This window comes from Chroicocephalus ridibundus, chromosome 2 (genome assembly GCF_963924245.1).
Source record: "Chroicocephalus ridibundus chromosome 2, bChrRid1.1, whole genome shotgun sequence".
Classification (NCBI taxonomy): domain Eukaryota; kingdom Metazoa; phylum Chordata; class Aves; order Charadriiformes; family Laridae; genus Chroicocephalus; species Chroicocephalus ridibundus.
In genome coordinates this window covers 142,751,632-142,770,155 of record NC_086285.1, presented here as the reverse complement: position 1 = coordinate 142,770,155, position 18,524 = coordinate 142,751,632, and the positions used below count along the sequence as shown (strand labels likewise).

The 18,524-nt window shown below is 41.5% G+C and overlaps 1 protein-coding gene across 2 annotated transcripts in view; it reads left to right on the top strand.

Annotated features, from left to right (window-relative positions):
• Positions 1-18,524, top strand: part of TRIQK (triple QxxK/R motif containing) — a 63,541-nt gene that overhangs the window by 14,089 nt on the left and 30,928 nt on the right. For both annotated transcript variants that reach the window (XM_063327188.1, XM_063327189.1), the window contains one exon: positions 3,188-3,268. In XM_063327188.1, the coding sequence (XP_063183258.1) occupies positions 3,208-3,268 (61 nt within the window). In that variant the 5' untranslated portion in view covers positions 3,188-3,207. The remainder of the gene's footprint in view (positions 1-3,187; positions 3,269-18,524) is intronic.

Here is an 18,524-nt window from a genome sequence, read left to right as displayed (position 1 = left end):
GTGAAGGGTGCCACAAGAACAAAAATGTCTTTTGACCTTGTAGTATCTCTGAAGTAGCAGTAAACAAAAAATCATTCCATTGGGCCTTGCGTCATTTTCTTAAAACCATCTTTTGTAAAATCTTGAAAGTTGAGGAGGGCTCACGTTGCCTTCAAATGATCTGAAATTACTCTTGAAGTATTTTCAGTAGCCTGTAAAAAGAGCAGTGACAAGCTCCTTTATGTGTTTTTTTTTAAATGGTTATGTAGTCATTAAAATTCCAGGGACCCGAAGGCTGCCGGGGGTGCAGGGGGCATGGCGCGCTGCCCATCCCTTCCGTTCGGCAAGGAAACGGAGGAAGGGCCAGATCCTCCACTTGCTGACAGCGGAGGCGGTGGAGCAGCCAGAGATGTCTGGGAAAGACTGGAGTGCAAATTTCATTTACAGTAAAGTCAAGATGACCATTTACTGCAGGATGACCATTGCTATTTTACATGGGGAAAATGCGCTTTTCACATCACTTTGTGACTCATAAAGGTTACAGGCTTTTCTGTTATGGAAATCTGATCAGAAAGTTATGTTGGAAACCACTCGTACAGCAAGGTTCATAAATAATAAATATTATCTCTTATTAATCCATATTTTAGTTTAACTCTGGCTCGTGGCAAGTTGCTTCCTCAGGGAATGCAGGATTCTTTACAAGAGAAGGTGATGAGCCACAGTCCCCGAGGAATTAAATTGTGAAAACAATCTTGGTTTCGTACATGCTAATATAGATCTGTTATTCCCTTTCCACATCTATCACAACACATTCTAAATTGTGGCTGATCTTTTATGCAAATAGCTGTCTTATTAGACATTGCGGCTGTATGTGCTAATGTCTCCATGGGTTTCTCGGGCGTTTGCTATCTAACCATCAAAGCGGTGGAAATGAATGATGATTACTGCATCCCTTTGAAGAACAAAGAGGAGTCGAGGTTCTAGATGTGGGAGTCGGTGACACCGAGCCACACGGGCAAATGTGAGTGTCTCTGTGGCTCGTATTAATTCAGGAAATAATTTTTGTCTGCATTTTCTTCTCCTGTTTTATTGGCACTGCTAAAACTGCAAACGTCTTTCACAGCTGATGTTTTGTTACAAAACATTAGTAGGCTATTGAAATTGCAAAAAGGCAAGTCAAAACAGTCTCTGACAGTGGCATAAAAAAGCCAAGAACTAGTTTTGCAGTGTAAAATGTATCTGTTATCTCCTCAACTAGCTGAAAGTTCAAATGTTAGTTTTATTTTCCACTCTTGTTATTATGATGTGAACGCTATGTGAGAATTCTAACTCGGTTGAGAAAATAGCTGGAAAGCATAATAGAGGGGAAAAAAACCCCAGTGGATTGCGGTTCACTGCTTAGTGTTTTCCATAAAATGGGAGTGTTCTCTGAATTAAACCAAAATAATGTATGGAGACCTTAGAACACTATAATTGAGTTTTCTGTTCAGACTAAAAAAAAATAATGGTATTCTTTTGTACCTTATTACTACTTCTAAATACATTTTTAAAAAATTGCTGGTTTTTGAGAATCGAAGTTCATTTTATGGCCTGTGTCCTGCACTTTAAATTAAGGAGCCTGGTTCCATCTGTGGTGTTCTGCTTTTGTCACCTGGCATTAAATGCCAATAATTCTTATAGAATAAATGCAAAAAAAATGAACGTTGTGGGTTTTAAACACGAATCACTGATGGCATCATTCCTGCACCTACACTTTGAACCTCTTGTTTGGTGTTACGAAGGAAATAACGGCAGATGTTTAAGGTTGTGATGCTGATGGTAGCACATTCAGCAGTGCCGTGGCATGTTTTTGTGCCCATGGTTTGGCATCGCAGTGCCAAGGGCTGCGCTTCTTGGCAGAGCCCGGGGAAGCTCATCTTGCTGTAACACAGCTGGTTGTGCCTAACCGAAAAGTAAAACTCTTGCAGATACTCCAAGGCCACACATGCACAATCTGCAGATAGTTTGTGGCCATCCGGGACGGTTCAGCCAAAGTTTGCCCTTGGCGCTGTGCTCGCCAAGGCTGCTTGGCAAAAGGTTGTTGTGTTGGCTGTTGTGCGTTTTCTGCGCTCGAACCACGAATCTGACACTTCTGGAAAATGTCCATCCTTTTGTGAGCGCAGGGTTGATGTTGGGATGCCTGTGTCATAATCATGGTGAAACGATGGGGCTTATCATCGCCGTGATGAGTGTTGACTTCAGCCTAGACAAAATGGTTGAAAACCAGTGTTTTGAGCAACAAGTGTAACTGTAAAAGCCAGGCATTTCTTGACTATGGAAAAAGAGGTGAAATGAGCATGTTTGTGGAATCTTACTGTATCTTTTGAGTGGCAGCCCTGCGCAGGGATGAATAAGAGACCATAAAGTTTTGCACATTAAATGGGTATATTGGGAGTTTACTAGAACACTACTCAAATGACGCTTATTCAGTTACGCGGATGGTAACTGGATAGGAGCACCAAAGTACCAAAAAGAGCACCTTTGGAGGAATGAGAGTGCAGTTCCCTGTGCAGTCCTAGTGTCACCTGCTTGTGCTGTGCAACCCGAGAAGCCCATTCAAGAGCCAGGATGATTGTTACCTAAATGCATTGAAGGTGGGTTAAACTCTCAGTACTTCGTTTGAGAGGTGTAAAACGGGCACAGTCCCAGCTCTCACCTTTATTCTCCACTTTTTCATTCACAGATCTCTAGAGCCCGTGTCAGGAAGGTAGGAGAGTGGAGACTCACATGCCTAGTCCTGCCTCAGATTCCCAGGCATAATGTGAATGTGTTTCCCAACAATACAAGCAGCTCAATACTACATTCACTCCTTCGTTTACTAAAGAAAAAAGTTATATAGGAATTTAATTCAGTGGTACCAAGTGCTGAATTACAATGCAATCAGTTTAAATCCTTTTTTTTTTCTTTTTTTTTTTTGTTCAAACTAATAGGCATTCTGTAATGTTAGTAACCCATGCAATGGGGAAGAAGGTATGTTTAGAATGTATCTAATAGTCTTCAGGATAGTATGATTAACTCCAGCGTCTCATTGTACTCTGGGAAGGCTTGTATCTTTGTGTATAATCATGTAAATGTTGCTTGTTACAGGTTTTTCTGATGTTAGAAGTCATTGATTTCTTTAGTAACTTATTTAGGAATAATGCATTATTTTTTTTTCTGATACCGACAGTGATTTTCGGATTGAAAACGATGGGTAGAAAAGATGCCTCTACAGCAAGGACTCCTGTTGACCAATACAGGAAACAAATAGGTAAGAGATGTAAAGAAAAGTTTGTGTGCTTAAAAAAAAAAAACCTCTGGGTTTTTTTTGCAGCCAGACCAGCTTGTTTAACAAAATGTATTGTTCCTCTTAAAAAAGTTCATGTTGCTTGTGAGTGGTACAAAATAATGCATGCTCCGGGAAAACATTTTTTGTGTGTTGTTGACTAGTGCATTCAGCAAAACCTTTCCTGCCGCCAGTGTCTCACGTAAGTTGAAAAAAGACCATGTTCTGTCTTTGGAAATGCTAGTGAAATACTGCACTGCAGCGGCTCCATGATGTTTCTGAACTGTTGGAACTTCCCTGATTTTGCTGTTGGTCTCCAGTGGCCATTTCTGACAAAGCACTGTTCCAGCTTCATAACAATTTTTGGTAGCTGAATGATACAGACCTTTACATTGTGTAATTACATATATTCTGACATTAATGGAATACTTTTGACACTTTAATCCTTTATTTTCCTAGGTTTTTTTCTGTTCTTACTCATTGTAAATGTAGGTAACTTGTATACAATGTATGCACATGTGCATGCATGAACGTATACACATATACTCACACAGTTGCATACATCACAGACACAAATCCCTATTTCTTTGCTTAAATTCAAAGGTAAGTGACTTATTTGTGGAATCCATATATGAGGATTCTGTCTCTCTAGGTGTTAAATAATATTATAAAACAGACACAATATTTAAAAAGTACATATATAAAATGAAGTACCTTAATCCATACTCAGTTATTTAAGTAAATGACTTTGTTTTACAGTTGCTAAACACCCACATCTGTGTTTAAATATGCAGAAAAATAGCAAGTGTCTGGGAAAAAGGCTGTTTATAATGTACATTCTCATAGTGAAAGAGCTAGGGTATGTGAACGACCTTATTTTTATCGTCTCTTAATATTTTTTAGTGGTACCTTACTAATTCAGTATAGGTGTTTTAATGGTCTTTTCCACATTTAAATTTGAAAGTAAGGAAGTATTTTATATTTTATTTATTTTAGATAGCTGTGGAATCATAGAATCATAGAATGGTTTATGTTGGAAGGGACCTTAAAAACCATCTAGTTCCAACCCCCCTGCCATGGGCAGGGACACCTCCCACTAGACCAGGTTGCTCAAATGCTCTGTATTTCCTAATCTTGGGCAGTTTGTATGGCTGGCCTTGGTTAATTCTCTGAGATAGTTGGAAACATGGCTGAAAACCTCCAAGTACCTTTAGAAATGGGAAGCAGATACGCCACAAAAATGTTTAAATAGATGGGCTCTCCGCATTTTCTTGATTTAGGTTTCATGTAGAAATCCTTGCAAGGAAACTAGTACCCAGCAGAAGATGTCACCACAAATATTTCACCCAAATGGGTTTGGTGAGAAGTGGGAGCCCTGCAGCTCGTCTTCGGGACAACTCGTCCTGCATAACTGGGTGTTTCGAGAGAGGATGATTGCATCAGCTTCGCTGGCATTTTCTCCGCATGTTTTTCATCGCGGTTACTTCTTTTTCATCTGCCTCCTTTAGGGCTGCTTTTCATCCCTTTGTGAACACCTTCAGGTGACCATGGTTGGAGTCAATTTTTGAAGTCCTCCATAGAGCAAAAGAAACTGCTGATCTCCAGTGGGATCCCTGGAGAGGAGACTGGGCTGCTGGAGGACCAGAGGGGTGTAAATCTGAGTATGAGACTCACAAAATTACCTCCTGCTCTTCCAGAACTTGAGCTAGTTCTTGCATGTTACCACCGCACAGCACCATGGTTGCACGTCTCACACCTGTGAGATGCCAGGACTGATCAGCTGTGCCTTGAGCAGGGGAGAGGACACTGCTGTACCAGGTGGGCGAGAGGATTTGTACTGGGGCCCAGCACTCAGAGGGATCCTGTTAGGTAGCTGACTCTCTGGTTTCAGGCTATCATGTTGTCTGAACAATTTGGCACCTTCCCTGTTATGTGATGCAGCACCGTAATCCATTGCGTACTGCAAAATAACGTGTCTGTATTTTGAGTCTATATATTACAAGCTCATTTTCCTTAGATGCGATGCATTGCTCTTAACTTGGCAAAAGCAAGTGTTAAAAATTATCGTAGGGAAGAATCTCACACTGGCAGGCAAATAAACTATATAACCTAGGAGGTGTTTCTGTGATTGTAGTATTCCTTAGAGGACAGAGAGCAGAAACTAAAATAGATTATCCACTGGCTTTTGCTCTGACGATGGTTGTTTCAGCTCACAGTCTGGTCATTAACTGATACAGCCATAGAGTTTGCCAGTGGAAATTGGTTCTCTGGTCTCACCGGTGAACTTAATGAGAGGGGGGAGTTGAAAATTTATGGATATGGTCTTATACTGTAATGTTGTGGGCATGTTTGAGTTTTACGTATAAGCATTTTGGGCTAGCTTTAGTCCTGGTAGCTGAGCACAGCGGAGCTATCCCTCTAGTCTCATTATGCCTTTAGGTGTATTGTAGGACAAATAAGTGTATTATTGACAAATAGTGTCCAATAAAGAACTTTTCTTGCCATAATGAATATGGAAATCTTTCCCTTTTTTTGCCATTACTTCTTGATTATTTTTTTTCTTCTTACATAGTTTTGCGTAAATGATGGTAATTCATCTCTTTACCACAGAATCACAGGATGGTTGAGCTTGGCAGGGATCTGTGGAGGTCATCTGGTCCAACCCGCCTGCTCAAGCAGGGCCACCTAGAGTTAGTTGCCCAGGAACATGTCCAGACAGCTTTTGAATATCTCCAAGGAGGGGAACTCCACAACCTCTCTGGACAACCTGTTTCTGTGTTTGACCACCCTCAACGTAAAAAAAATATTTTCTTTGTGCGTTTCAGTGTGTGCCCAGTGCCTCTGGTCCTGTCACTGGGCACCACTGGGAAGAGCCTGTCTCTGTTCTCTTTGCATCCTCCTTTCAGGTATTTACCAGGTATCAATGAGGTCTTTTCTCCTGGGTCAACAGCCTCAGGTCTCAGCCTTTCCTCACAGGAGAGGTGCTCCAGATGCTTACTTTTAACTCTTCTTTGATGTCGTTCTTCATAATCTCATTCAAATACTTATTGAAAATTATACAGGAAGAATTTCAATTCTGTCTTAAAATCTGTTCATCAGATAAGACCTACACTTGGCAGCTTACGTACTTTTGCAAGGATGCTTTAGTGTGAGGCTGTTCAGTAGAAGACCTCCCAGAATACAGAATGCCGACGTGCTCCAGGACCGTGTAGCTTATGGGAGGGTCATTCGTGTTTGTAGGAGAACAGAGGCAGACAGCTCATCTATTTTGGAGATGGATGTTTGATCACCCCATTCCAGATAGGTTTTATCTAGAAAAAATGACCAAAGGGGAGGCTGCATGGGGCCTGTCTTAAAAAAAAATAATTTATCAAACCCATTTGAAGTTTTAAATCCATGCTTGCAGTGATTACCATCCTTCCGTTCCAGACGGTCGGTATCTGTGGATTCTTGAAAATATTATGATGGATGCTGGCTGAACAGCTATCTCTTGCTGACTAATGGTGTGGCGTTATTTTTTAGCTCACAGTTTGATGTTTTCTAGCCTTGCTGGGTAGAAGGTAACCAGATTGAATCGTTTTTAATACCTTTTTTTTTGATGCGAAATGGCAGTCTTCAAGGAACAACATGTCACAAAGTCATGTCAACTTCAACACAATTTTCAGTTAGATGTTTAGCGGAGTAATTTGAAATAAAAGCAGATTTTTAATTTCGTTTTGTTCCAAGCTTTCTGTTTTGTTCTGAGTTTCCATACGGCACGCCACATGTTTGCCCTGTGCCATGGTTCAAGTTCATGTTGATCACTTCGGTTCAGCCGTTTGCCTTTTTCTCTCCTCTGTGAGTGCCGGATCACTCGTGTGTTGTTTGCCACTGTGCCGTTAGCGGTTGCTGTTTGCTTCAGTAGCATTTTTCAGAGGATTCCCCCAGCACAGAGATTGATATTGCTCTTCTCTGTCAACTGGCTTTCAGCCATCTCTCCTGCCACCAGCCAAAATTTGTCTGTAGTGCCTCTCGTTCGGCAAGCGCTCCAGTATCCGACAGCGGCACTGCCTTTTCTGTGGGAGCAGAGGCAGCTTTTTAGTGATCAGACCAAACTGGCGCTGGCTTCATGAAGATTGTCCCCAGGTGGGGCAGGGAACAACAGCAGCAGCAACCTTTTCAAACTGGCTTAGCCTGTGCCTGGAGGAGGGGGGACGGTGCCGAGGGAATCTCTCCCCGTTCAGTTCCCCGTGAGCAGCCGAGGCTCTGAAAGAGGCATGAGGAAAAGTAATTTTAACGCTGTTTATTCAGCGCTCTCTCACATAGCCAAACATATACCTGTCGTGCAGCAGCAAAAGGGGCAGCTCTTCTGCATAGTGTTTCCTTCTCACTGCTGCTGTTTGTGCTGCTGTGCCTAATTTGCTGGGATCAGAGGAAAGGTGTGAGGCAGTATGCATCTTTCTGCATTTATGCAGCTTTGCTCTGCAAATGCTGTGAAAGTAGCAACAGGTTTTGCACCATATTTGCTTTGTTTACTGTTATGTGTGCTTTAAGTTCCCAGAACAATTCCACATGTATATTTTCCATCCTCCTTCATCTGGTGTGTCGCTTGCTCGGCATGGAAGCCGCAGGATTTGTGGGTAGTGTTCATGACTCGTGTGATTGCGGGATCCTAAGCAGGCATACTGAGAGGATTATAGCATAACTAAAACCTGGTCTACAAATCAGGAATAGACATACTTTTGGCTCCCATTACTATTGTGTTGCTGTAGCATAATTTTTCATGAGGAGAGGTTGTTTGCCAATCGTTCAACCTCCAATTTGTAGACTCAAGGGTCTGCTTATTGTCTGCTCTGTATCTTCTGGCTTGCTGGTTTGATCTTTTAAAGGCTGAAGCTTATATAGGCATAGCCCAGGGAATCTCTAGAGTAAACAAGGCTCCTCACAGCCCCTGGGAAAAGAGTAGAAGTTATGAATGAAAATAATTTTTTTTTTTTTTTTTTTTTTTTTGGAAAGCACATGTTGCTAGGCTGAGCATGGTGGCTCGATGGTGGAGGCATCCACCTATGGCTTGGTGGTGGAGGCATCCACAGTATGTGTTGGCATAGTACTTGCAGAGCAGTGGGGCGGTGAAAGGGACTGGTTGGGAGTCCTGAGACCCTGGCTGTAGCAGCGCAGGAGGGGAGAGAGAACTGCCCACCTGAACTAACAGATAAAACTCTGTGGGTAAAGTCACCCCTTTTTTAAAACTCCCCAGTGTGGGGAACTGGTGATTCATCCAGAAGAAAAGAAAGGCACCTCATCCTAGTGCCAAGGGTTATGGTCCCACTGTAGCCCCGATGAGATGGAGAAGAGCTTGTCTCTCAGCATGAGCATGATGGGCAGATCTGGGCTCTGTTGCTTCCCAACCTCCTGGGCAGAGCAGCTCAGCTGTCAGCTGGGTGATTGTGAAGGAAAGCAATCCCAGTTTCCCAAACCAGGAGTTGTTTGTGGTAATACAGTTGCACTGACAATATCACAGACTCGCAGAATAGTAGGGGTTGGAGGGGACATCTGGAGATCATCTAGTCCAACCCCCCTGCCAGAGCAGGGTCACCTACAGCAGGTTGCACAGGAACGCGTCCAGGCAGGTTTTGAATGTCTCCAGAGTTAGAGACTCCACCACCTCTCTGGGCAGCCTGTTCCAGTGCTCTGCCACCCTCAAAGTAAAGAAGTTCCTCCTCATGTTGAGATGGAACTTCCTGTGATCAAGTTTGTGCCCGTTACCTCTTGTCCTGTCGCTGGGCACCTCTGAAAAGAGACTGGAATATGAAGGAATAGACCTTGATGGGATGGATGGATGGATGGATGGATGGATGGATGGATGGATGGGAACTAATGGCAGCAAGAATGTCTCTGAGGTTCCCACCTCCAGCTACCAGCTGAGTCATGAGCATGGACCTGTTGCCTCCCTGTCTCCAGAGGGAAGCTCTTCTTGTGTCAGATTGCCATCTCCACTTGCCCTGATTATAAAAGAGGTGTCTGTCTACCACCTCACCTCTCTGCTCTCTACCACCTCACCTTTTCCTCGGTTTTCCATTATTGTTCACCTTCTCTGTTCTTTTTCAGAGTTAACATCCCTCCACCTTCCTTATCTTGGGTAGTGCCGTTACATACTCAAATCAAACTGGCTGCTGACAGTCTTCCTTTTCATCTTAAAAAAAAATAGGAAAAATGTTAGATTATGATACTTTCTTCTGAAATATATTATATACTTTGAAGTGAAATGTGATTGTTTTGTTTTGGATCAGGAAATGTTTGTTATCAGCATCAAAATTTTAGATTTCATTTCTGAAACAACAGCAACAGCAGCAACCGCAAAAAATGTTTGGACTGAATTTGTGCTGAAAATTTCAAAATCGCACCATTTGTCACAAAACAGGAATTCTTGAATCTTTTGTCTCTTAACAAAAGGCACAGGACCAGAAGGCAACATTTGCATCATTGAGATTGCTCTTCACTATCACAAGTGAAGATGTAGCAATGGATAATTCGCCAGCCTATTTTTTTAATTAGTCATCTTTTTTTTCCCCCCATGTCTGATGTCAGTCACCTTTTTATTGGGGGAAAGGTAGGGAGGGGAAAAGTACAGAAACAAATACTTGCTCTTCAAAGTTCAGACAAAAATGGAAGCGACATCTCCTACTATTTATTTAGAGTGCAAAACAACCCAAGAAATAAGCAGTTCCAATGCACAGTGTGCCTTTTTTTTTTTTTTGCATATGGAACATTACATTTACTCTCTTGAATTTTTCTAATAAAAATGTGTTATTAAGCACATAATAAAGAGAAGTAGGAAAAAAACCCCCTCCTTTGGCTATTATGTGTGACTGTTGACAAGTTTTGGAATCTTTTCCTGTGCTGAGTTTTGTACTTCACAGTGATATGTCACGGGTACCACGTGTAGTCCCATCCCTTTTGTTTGGGAGGAGGTTTTACGAAGAATGAATTTCTTTATTGCAAAAATTGAACTAGGTCTTTTGGTCAGTGATTGCCGTTTTAATTTCAGTTTTGTGCCAGTGGCATCACTTCTTGGAAACTAAAGCAGGAGCAGCTGAGGAAAACACTGCTGTGAAGTGAAGCCTAGTCTGGCTGTACTAATTTAATCCACATTTTGTGACGATTGGGATGTTTTTAAATATGTTCTGTGAAGGCTGATGATGGATTTTAAGCACATACAGTATGCGAGCACTTATTTTTTAAAGTCCAGAGCGGTAAAGCTATATTTTATTGCCTTGGCTTAGAGCATGAAAGGTGATGGTAGATCTGGGTATGTACTCGTGTTTGCGTGGATGTTATTTCGTTTTCATTTGCCAGGCAGACGCAGCCCCATCCTGAGCAGGGACGGGAGGGGTGGCTGCGGAGCCGGGGGCTGCGGGAGCCTGTCCACACACCGTGCAGAGAGGCTGAGGAGGAGGGCCGTCTATCTAACCCTTGGCCCCCGCCGCCTCTCCACAGCAAAAGCCCAGAGTTTCTTCGAACTTGTTTGGTTACACTGCTTTTATTATACGTTTATACTATGCTTGTACAGTACTTTTATACAGATGGAGGCTCACAGCCAGCTCTTATTTTAATCTCACCGACAATATCACCATTTCAGTCGGTGGAGTCACTACGAACTTTTTTGTAGGTGTAAATTAGAGTGAAATTTGACACGCTCTTTCCGATTGCGTGTTGTTATTTCAAGCAGTTGCAATTCCTGTGAAGTATCTGGTGTCTACAGGGCTCTTGCAATGATACATATTTGTGCTTGTACTTACTCTCAGCTTCTGATCCATTCTTCAATGGATTCATTTCTACAGCCAAAAAAATCACCCTAAAACAACCTCTTTGCATCCTCTCCAGGATACATAAAAATTTCACTACAGACACATAAGCATGTATGTATTACATTCAGAGGCAGAGCAGTTTAACATTTTTAGAAATACTTTCACCAGGTTTCGAAAATCTTAGCTTGTACGTGTGAAGGGTGGACTTCGAAGTACTCATATCTCCATGTGAATCTGTAAATCTTACTTTAGACACCCATTTCTAAAAAATCTCAGACATAATTTTTCTACGTATACGGTGTTCATATATATGCATTCTCTGCATGTGGCGCGTGCACTTGCATTTGTAGGTAATATTATGTCAATATAAATGCAAGGAGAGCTAGGCAGTGAACTACAAATCTGATTTCCTCTTCTTTCATCATAAGGCAGCAGTGCAGAAGGTATAAGAATGAAAAGCACAGTGCACACGCATCTACCAAGATGCGCTTGACAGACGTTTAAGGTGGACATAACGCGTAGTTGTAACTGCATTTCTTCAGTTACAGTGCTATGAGATGTAGTGCTATTTTTTTATTTTTTTTTTTTTTTTGAGCAGTTAAGTTTTGTCCAGCCATTATCCTGCAATGGAGGGTGGCAATCTGTTAAGCCTCCGCTGCCCCTCCACTCTCTGGACTAGCAGAAATGAAGGCAGCAAGGAGCCTGGCGAGCATTGCAGGGGGCACTGGTCTAAGAAGAAAGACACAGAGTCCCCTTGGCTCAATTCAAGAGCTTTAACTGAAGGGACTTTTGTATTTCATGCTTCAGGATGTGGCCATTATGTACTTTAGCAGGTATTGCACTTATTTATGGCCTTAAAAAATGTGTTAGATGTCTGTGTTCAGGGTAAGCATGACCATAGAACAGTCATCTGGCTTTTGTAATGAATTTGTTCACATTGGTGATTGCTATCATGCGGTCCATTAATTGCACATTGTCAGGGATTTCTGTAACTGGTTTGTATTAAAAATATTTTTTCAGTGGAAGGTTTTGCTTCTATTATGCCTTATTTTGGAAGAAAGTTAGGAACTGGCTACATTGTGGTTTTCAAGGTCTTGAACTATTTATGGGATTGTCTGCTAGGCTCTACGTATTACTTGCAGGCTTTAAGTGTTGGATGGGAAATGAAGTAACAGGGCAGCAGGAGAATGATCTTAGTGAGCTCAAACTGTTCGAATGAAAATATAAAAAGGCAGTTGCTTAATTTGAATTACAGAAATCGCAAACATCATGTGGCTAGCTTTTGCTTTTACTCGATGGTAAAGGCTGATTAAAAATAAGCACTATTGAAAGTATTCACACATTCAAAGTTATTTTGAGATTTTTTATTTGTGTAGCAGTTGGATCAGTACAGCAAAGCACCATGAAGTGAACAAAGAGCTCTACAATAAGAAGTGGAATGTGGGAAATCAAATACTGTGCCCTGATTGAGTGCTCTGGTTGCAGTTAATATATTTACAGATAATACAAGGCAAGTCACTGATCTGTTGTTTAATCTCTGAAATACTTCACTTCAAACCTGGTCCTTGTCATCATTCCAGACACAGATACTCTATTTACCATAGGACCAACAGAGTGAGTTTTGCTCTCCTAAGCTATTGATACTAGTCTAAAATAACTCATATATATAATAATATTTTCAAGAGTTTTGACTGCCTGTTAAATAGGAAAGGTGGAAAAAGACTGCCTTTTCCGGAGTTTATTTTCTGTGAATATCTTATCATTATCGCCATACCTGCATCGGTGCTATAAGATTTGTAGCAATACCGATATCCTTGATTGTGATATTTGATTTTTTGTTAACAAAGTAAGAGTAATCTTAGAATGCATGGGGGGTTTTGTTAGAATTAATTTTTCTATGGTATTTTAACCAAATACCCGTGGGCTTTCTTGTTCATAAGAATTGGAGTTTGGATGATCTAGGGTGTGATCGGTAAGAGTATGTGACACAGCTCATCACTAAATCACTTGCTCAGGTTCAGCCTGGGTGATAGTCATGGGAAGATGGTAACTGCCTGGCAGATGTTGGGTGGCATTTATGATGCGATGTTTGTGCATTCAGTTCCTAGTGGAGAAGTGTTGAAAAACATCATTATTTGTTGGCAGTCAAAACAGAGAGGAGCTGGATAATGAACTAGCATATGGAGTGAAACAGTGTCTCAGCATTAGACATGGTCCCTTCAGCTCAAGGTTACAGCATACTGATGAGAGCGTGGCCCAGATTCACTCAAGCTGTTGTGGGTAAGTCTGAACTCAGAGGGTACGTTAAATCCCTCGGCTTTGAACCTCTCGAGCGCTCTGCTCGTGCTGACCTGCCTCTTAGCAGCGCTAATTAACTTGGCCACAATGCTGCGTATTATGGCAGTGCATCTCCTGGTTTGAAGTTGGCTTGCACCTAACCACGTCACAGGCAGAATGAGGGTGCGACTATTTGTGTAGACCTGGCCTGAGAGGCCTTCAGTCACTGCCGCTGAAGAGCTGGAAGAAGTTTTAACTTAAAGTAGAATGCAGATGGGGTCTCCTAGGAGTTTTGCAGGCGTCGAGTGGAGATCATCTCTGTAGGCTTCTATTCTAAAAGGTGAAAGGTCTGAGTTTGGGCTGGTGATTCATGTCTGCACTTGTAGGTTAAACCAGCCTGGTACTGCTTTCTGGCACAGAGGCCAGCTGGCATCGAACGACCCCGACCGTACTGTTAAACCCTTTTATCCCTAAAACAGAGCGGCTGCTTGCAAACTGCTTATTGAAAATTGCTCCAGGCCCATGTTAACTCTTGAGCCATATGTAGGAATTGCTTGGGAGAGTGCTACTCTGGGCACAAACTGTGCCAGGGACTGTTGTAGCAATTGGAATGTGAAGACCAGTGAATTCCAGTTCCTGTTGGCATTGTATAATATATTGGTACACCTGTAACCAGATAGCCAGAGGGCACAGTTTGACATTACAAAGTGACCTTTAGCAACACCTACCTCTCTCTACTTGTTCCTGTCCCCATGTCACAGTGTATACTATACCGTCCTCTGGGATGGCACAGCTGTTTGTGTGCCATTTTGATCCAGCCTGAAGAAAAAGATGTGCTGGGCAGTTTTTCAGCTGAATCAATTCCCTGATCTACTTCATCATCTGGCTGCATGCACGAACTGAGGCAATATGCATCGAAGAGCAGGACGGCACACTGCAGGGACTCAAGTGTGTGGCAAAACTCAGGCCAACAAGTGCCATAAGCCAGTATTGCTGTTAAACATATTGCAAAGCCAAGCCACACCTCGAGTGAGTCCAGGAAGAGTCTTTATTCCGTATAACATGTAGGTTCAACAGATTAGAAAGCATAAGAAGGATTCGCTTCCTGTGTAGGCTTCCCCTGCCTTCTTAGAATCACTTTTTATTTCAGTCCAGTGGCTCGTGTGGGTCAGAACAGTCCTACTGGCTGAATTACTTTAGGAATAATATCTATGATAGTTTAAATCCATGTATTTTTAGAGGTATTTCACACTGTCTGCAGTGAACAATTATGATGTCTTCCACACGTGTGGAAGGCACAGCAAAACCTGAACGCAGTTCTTTTTTTGGCATAACCTTTTCCATAATGTTCAGGTATAGTACAGTGTATTTTGCCTACTGAGCATTAGAAAGAAACAGAGTCAAGTGACTAGCGGGATTATCTCTGAAGAAATACTTTTCCAGAAAGGATAGGCTGCAGTCTGCTGTGTCTTTTCTGGAATAGATGGGGACTGTGCAAACTAGAATGAACTGCACAGGGAGAAACATTGAATAAATTGCAAATCAAATAGAACTGAAGGTACGATCCTTAACATACTTCATAGTGTGAAGTGTCTCAGAAAATCAACCTGTTAAGTACAATACCAGATGGAAACGATTGGTAAAGTTACAAGAAAATCAGACCTATGTCTGTAACACAGGAGGCTCAGTGTGTCTTGATAGGCAGCTTGGAAAACCACAGACCCCATCGCATATATTCCGTGGTAGCGTTTCTGTCCAAATGGCTTAATGGAAAAAGCAAATATGACCTGTTGTGTTCGTGTAGAGAAAACTATCAAATTCTAGTGAATAATCGTCATGAAAAAGACAAAGAGGGAAGTGCTTTCATGTACTCTTCAGAGAGGGAGAATAAAATATTCTGGATGTGGCAAAAGCAGAAAAAATGTAGTCCACAGAGCATCTTCCCACACACTCTTCCCCATCTTACTTCTATCACTGATGCAAAAAGAGAAATTAAAAAGCATAGTTCAGTGTTAACATTTTTGCTTTATCCAGCTACTTTTCAGGTAATTTTTAGTCTGAAGAAAAACACTTCCTACAGTCAAGAGGCCGTAAGTAGGAAGGTTGGATTTTATGGTGGTGGAGATTTGGGACAGGTATCACACTACCAAATTTAGCAAAGTTATTTCAGATGCTTCATCCTTGTAATTGGGAGCAAAATCCAATCCGTAAATGGGAAGATAAAATGAATAACATTTAGATACTGGAAAGGCTTATTATGTTTCTTCACAGTTTGTTTGTTGTCTGTTGTCAAAATGCTAAGAACTGTGCATGTTGCTAACTTAGTAATAATTCTTGAAAAGTTTCATGATAAAGGAGGCTAAGGATCAGTACATGTTTCCCAGAGAAGTTGTGGAATTTCCATCTCTTTTGGAGATGAAGATTTTTTTTGAAACTGAGTTGTACAGAGACCTGAGCCACATGATCTAACTTTGAGGTTAGCCTGGGCTGGCTTCTGGTTAGAGTAGGTAACTTCTAGAGGTCTCTTCCATCCTGAATTATTCTGACATTCTCCGCCATTATTCTCATTTGTTTCTGAAATGATGGAAATTTGCTTAGAGTGGTACCAGTGTAGAGTCCTACCACAGAAAAGGTTTGCAGAGCTTCTCAGTACACTCCTGTGCATGGGCAGATGAGGAAATAGAAAACTAGTGATATGGTACTTGTCATACATCACCCTATGGGAATGTCAGCAAGAGTTGCATCAGGATCTTAAAACATGGCTTATATCTTTACTTTGATGACCAGCTAGCTTGCTACCAATGCTGTAAATTCATCAGCCAGAAATCTTAAACGAAAGGTCCCCTTGTGTCCGATGATCACCCATGGTCATGAAAAAAAGTGTGTTTTATCCTTGTATGTATTTAAAGGAAAGATAAGAAATACTAAAGCCATTAAATAGGGTGCTGGAGATACTGTGTTTGATGTACTGAAGATGTACTTAAGAAAGACGAATCGAAAGCAAAAGAATTGCTGAAGGAACTACTGGAATGACCAAGGAGAGCCTTGTTTAGCCCAGCTGAACACAAACTAAGGCAAATATGGTTCCTCTCACTGAATGTTTTGGGAGTAAACACTTGGGAAAGACAACAGTCCGTATATATGCAGTCTGTAACTGTGTATAAATCGTCCATAAAGAAACGTAGCTGGAAAGTAGAAGGCCGTTTCTTGCCAATAGGATATTGAGCTTCTTGAGTAATATTCTAGTGGTAGGGCTAAAGACAAAAAACCCCTCAAAGCTCTACCTTGTTTTCCAACTGATCATTTTCTATGCTCAGCTTTGAACAAAACTGAATGATATGGGTGCCTTCACTAGCAGAGTACTGGATTTCAGCAGTTCACCAAGTCCTTCCTAGTCATATGTTCCATATGGACAAAGTTTCACTGTGAAGTGGAGCAGCTTTCTGAGATATTTATAGAATTAGAAAATGCATTTGGAAGGATTACCATAACTTTCTGACTGTAGTTTTACTTGTGGAAAAATTAATACTGAGTATTTTCACCAAAATCAAGATTTCAGCAGAACTGAAAACATAGTCTTGAATTTCACAGGCTTTTTCCTTGTTATTGAACAGAATATGAAATTCAGGCTGAAAGTCCTGGCTAAAAGGAGAGCGATGAGGGAAAAGGGGAACATTTCAATTGTAACATTAGTTTTTCAGTGCCTGTGCTCTCAACATAATGTGGTGAAACTATCAAAATGTTTCCACAGCATCATCTTTTCCCATTTGCTTGGGGTTTTCTTAATGAACTGCTGGGTGTACCTTTGGTGTTGCTGCTCTTTTTGTTCTTTATATTGTAGAAGTGCAGTATTTAACAGTCTAGTAGTAAGTACGGTATGCAGTTTGATGGAGGATCCCCAGTTGTACGGCTTTGACAGGACTTTCTTCTGTCACCCCTTGGCCCTAGCTGTTGCAGCATGTCCCACTGGTAGGAACAGGATGTGACTCCGGCATTCTTGTCATCAAAAAATATCAATGGGAAACTAAAAAATGGTTCATACCAAATACTTCTAGCAATTAGCTCATCTCCAGGGGGACAGAAAAGAGAAACACATAGTATTTGTAGGTTGTCAAGGAACCTGGGAACATATTTCATTCATTCAGTAAGTAAGAAGAGTTTGGAAACAGTTCGCACCAGGTGCCAAAGGCTGTGGAATAAGGGCATGGTAAATAAGGGCATGGTAAATATGGGCTGTCTCCACCGCATAGACTGCTGACTGAAGTGCTTTCATTAGGTGGAGTTTGCCTTCACCTTCTATTTATTTATTGAACAGCATATGCAAAATCAGTCATTTCCCAAGAATTATTTTAACCTAGCTTAGCACATTTTGAAAGAAATTCATGGGGGTGTGCAGCACTAAGCATTACCGAAATCTTTGGCATAAAATTGCTTGGATCTTGGAAGTGCATGTCAGTATGGGGGACACTGAAAGAGCTTCGTTCCCAGTAAATCTTGGAATAGGTCAATATATTGGCTAGAGTGGGTTATAGTTGGGTAAAAACCTGGAGCAGAAAGGGATCAAGACACATGTGTTTATGTGGACTGTTGGTGCCTAACATGTCACAGGGACATATCAACTAAGGCTGATCGTGATGTGGGATGCTGGCCTCAGAGAAGAATGAGGTAGGACTCTAGCCGTGTGTTACCTCATCAAATTTCTGCACTTTTCCTAACCCATAAGAAGGAAGACTGTTAGCTAGGACTGCCTGCACATTTAATGAATCAAAACGTGAATGTCTTGTCCAAGGTCATACCCAAAACATGTGGCTGAGAGAGGAAAAGATATTCTGGTCCTCGTCTATTACCCTCACCGTAAATGCATTTGTCATCTTCCGTTGATCCTTTGGCTCATTTACTGCACTTCATACAACTTGATCGATGAGTCTTATCATCCATATTTACTTAGCTACTGAAAGAGGAAGGGGCTCCTGAAGAGCATACATTATCATAAAATGATAAAAATTCATAAAATTCTGTATTCTGGTATATATGTTAGGAGCAGACATCTTTATATTTATTCCTTGACTTTTCAATGCCCGCCTTTGAACTTGCTAGTATCCGTATCTCTATTAAAAATACAGGTGGGTGCCTAAAGATTTTTCCTGAGATATTTCTGTGGAGAAAAACGATAAAAA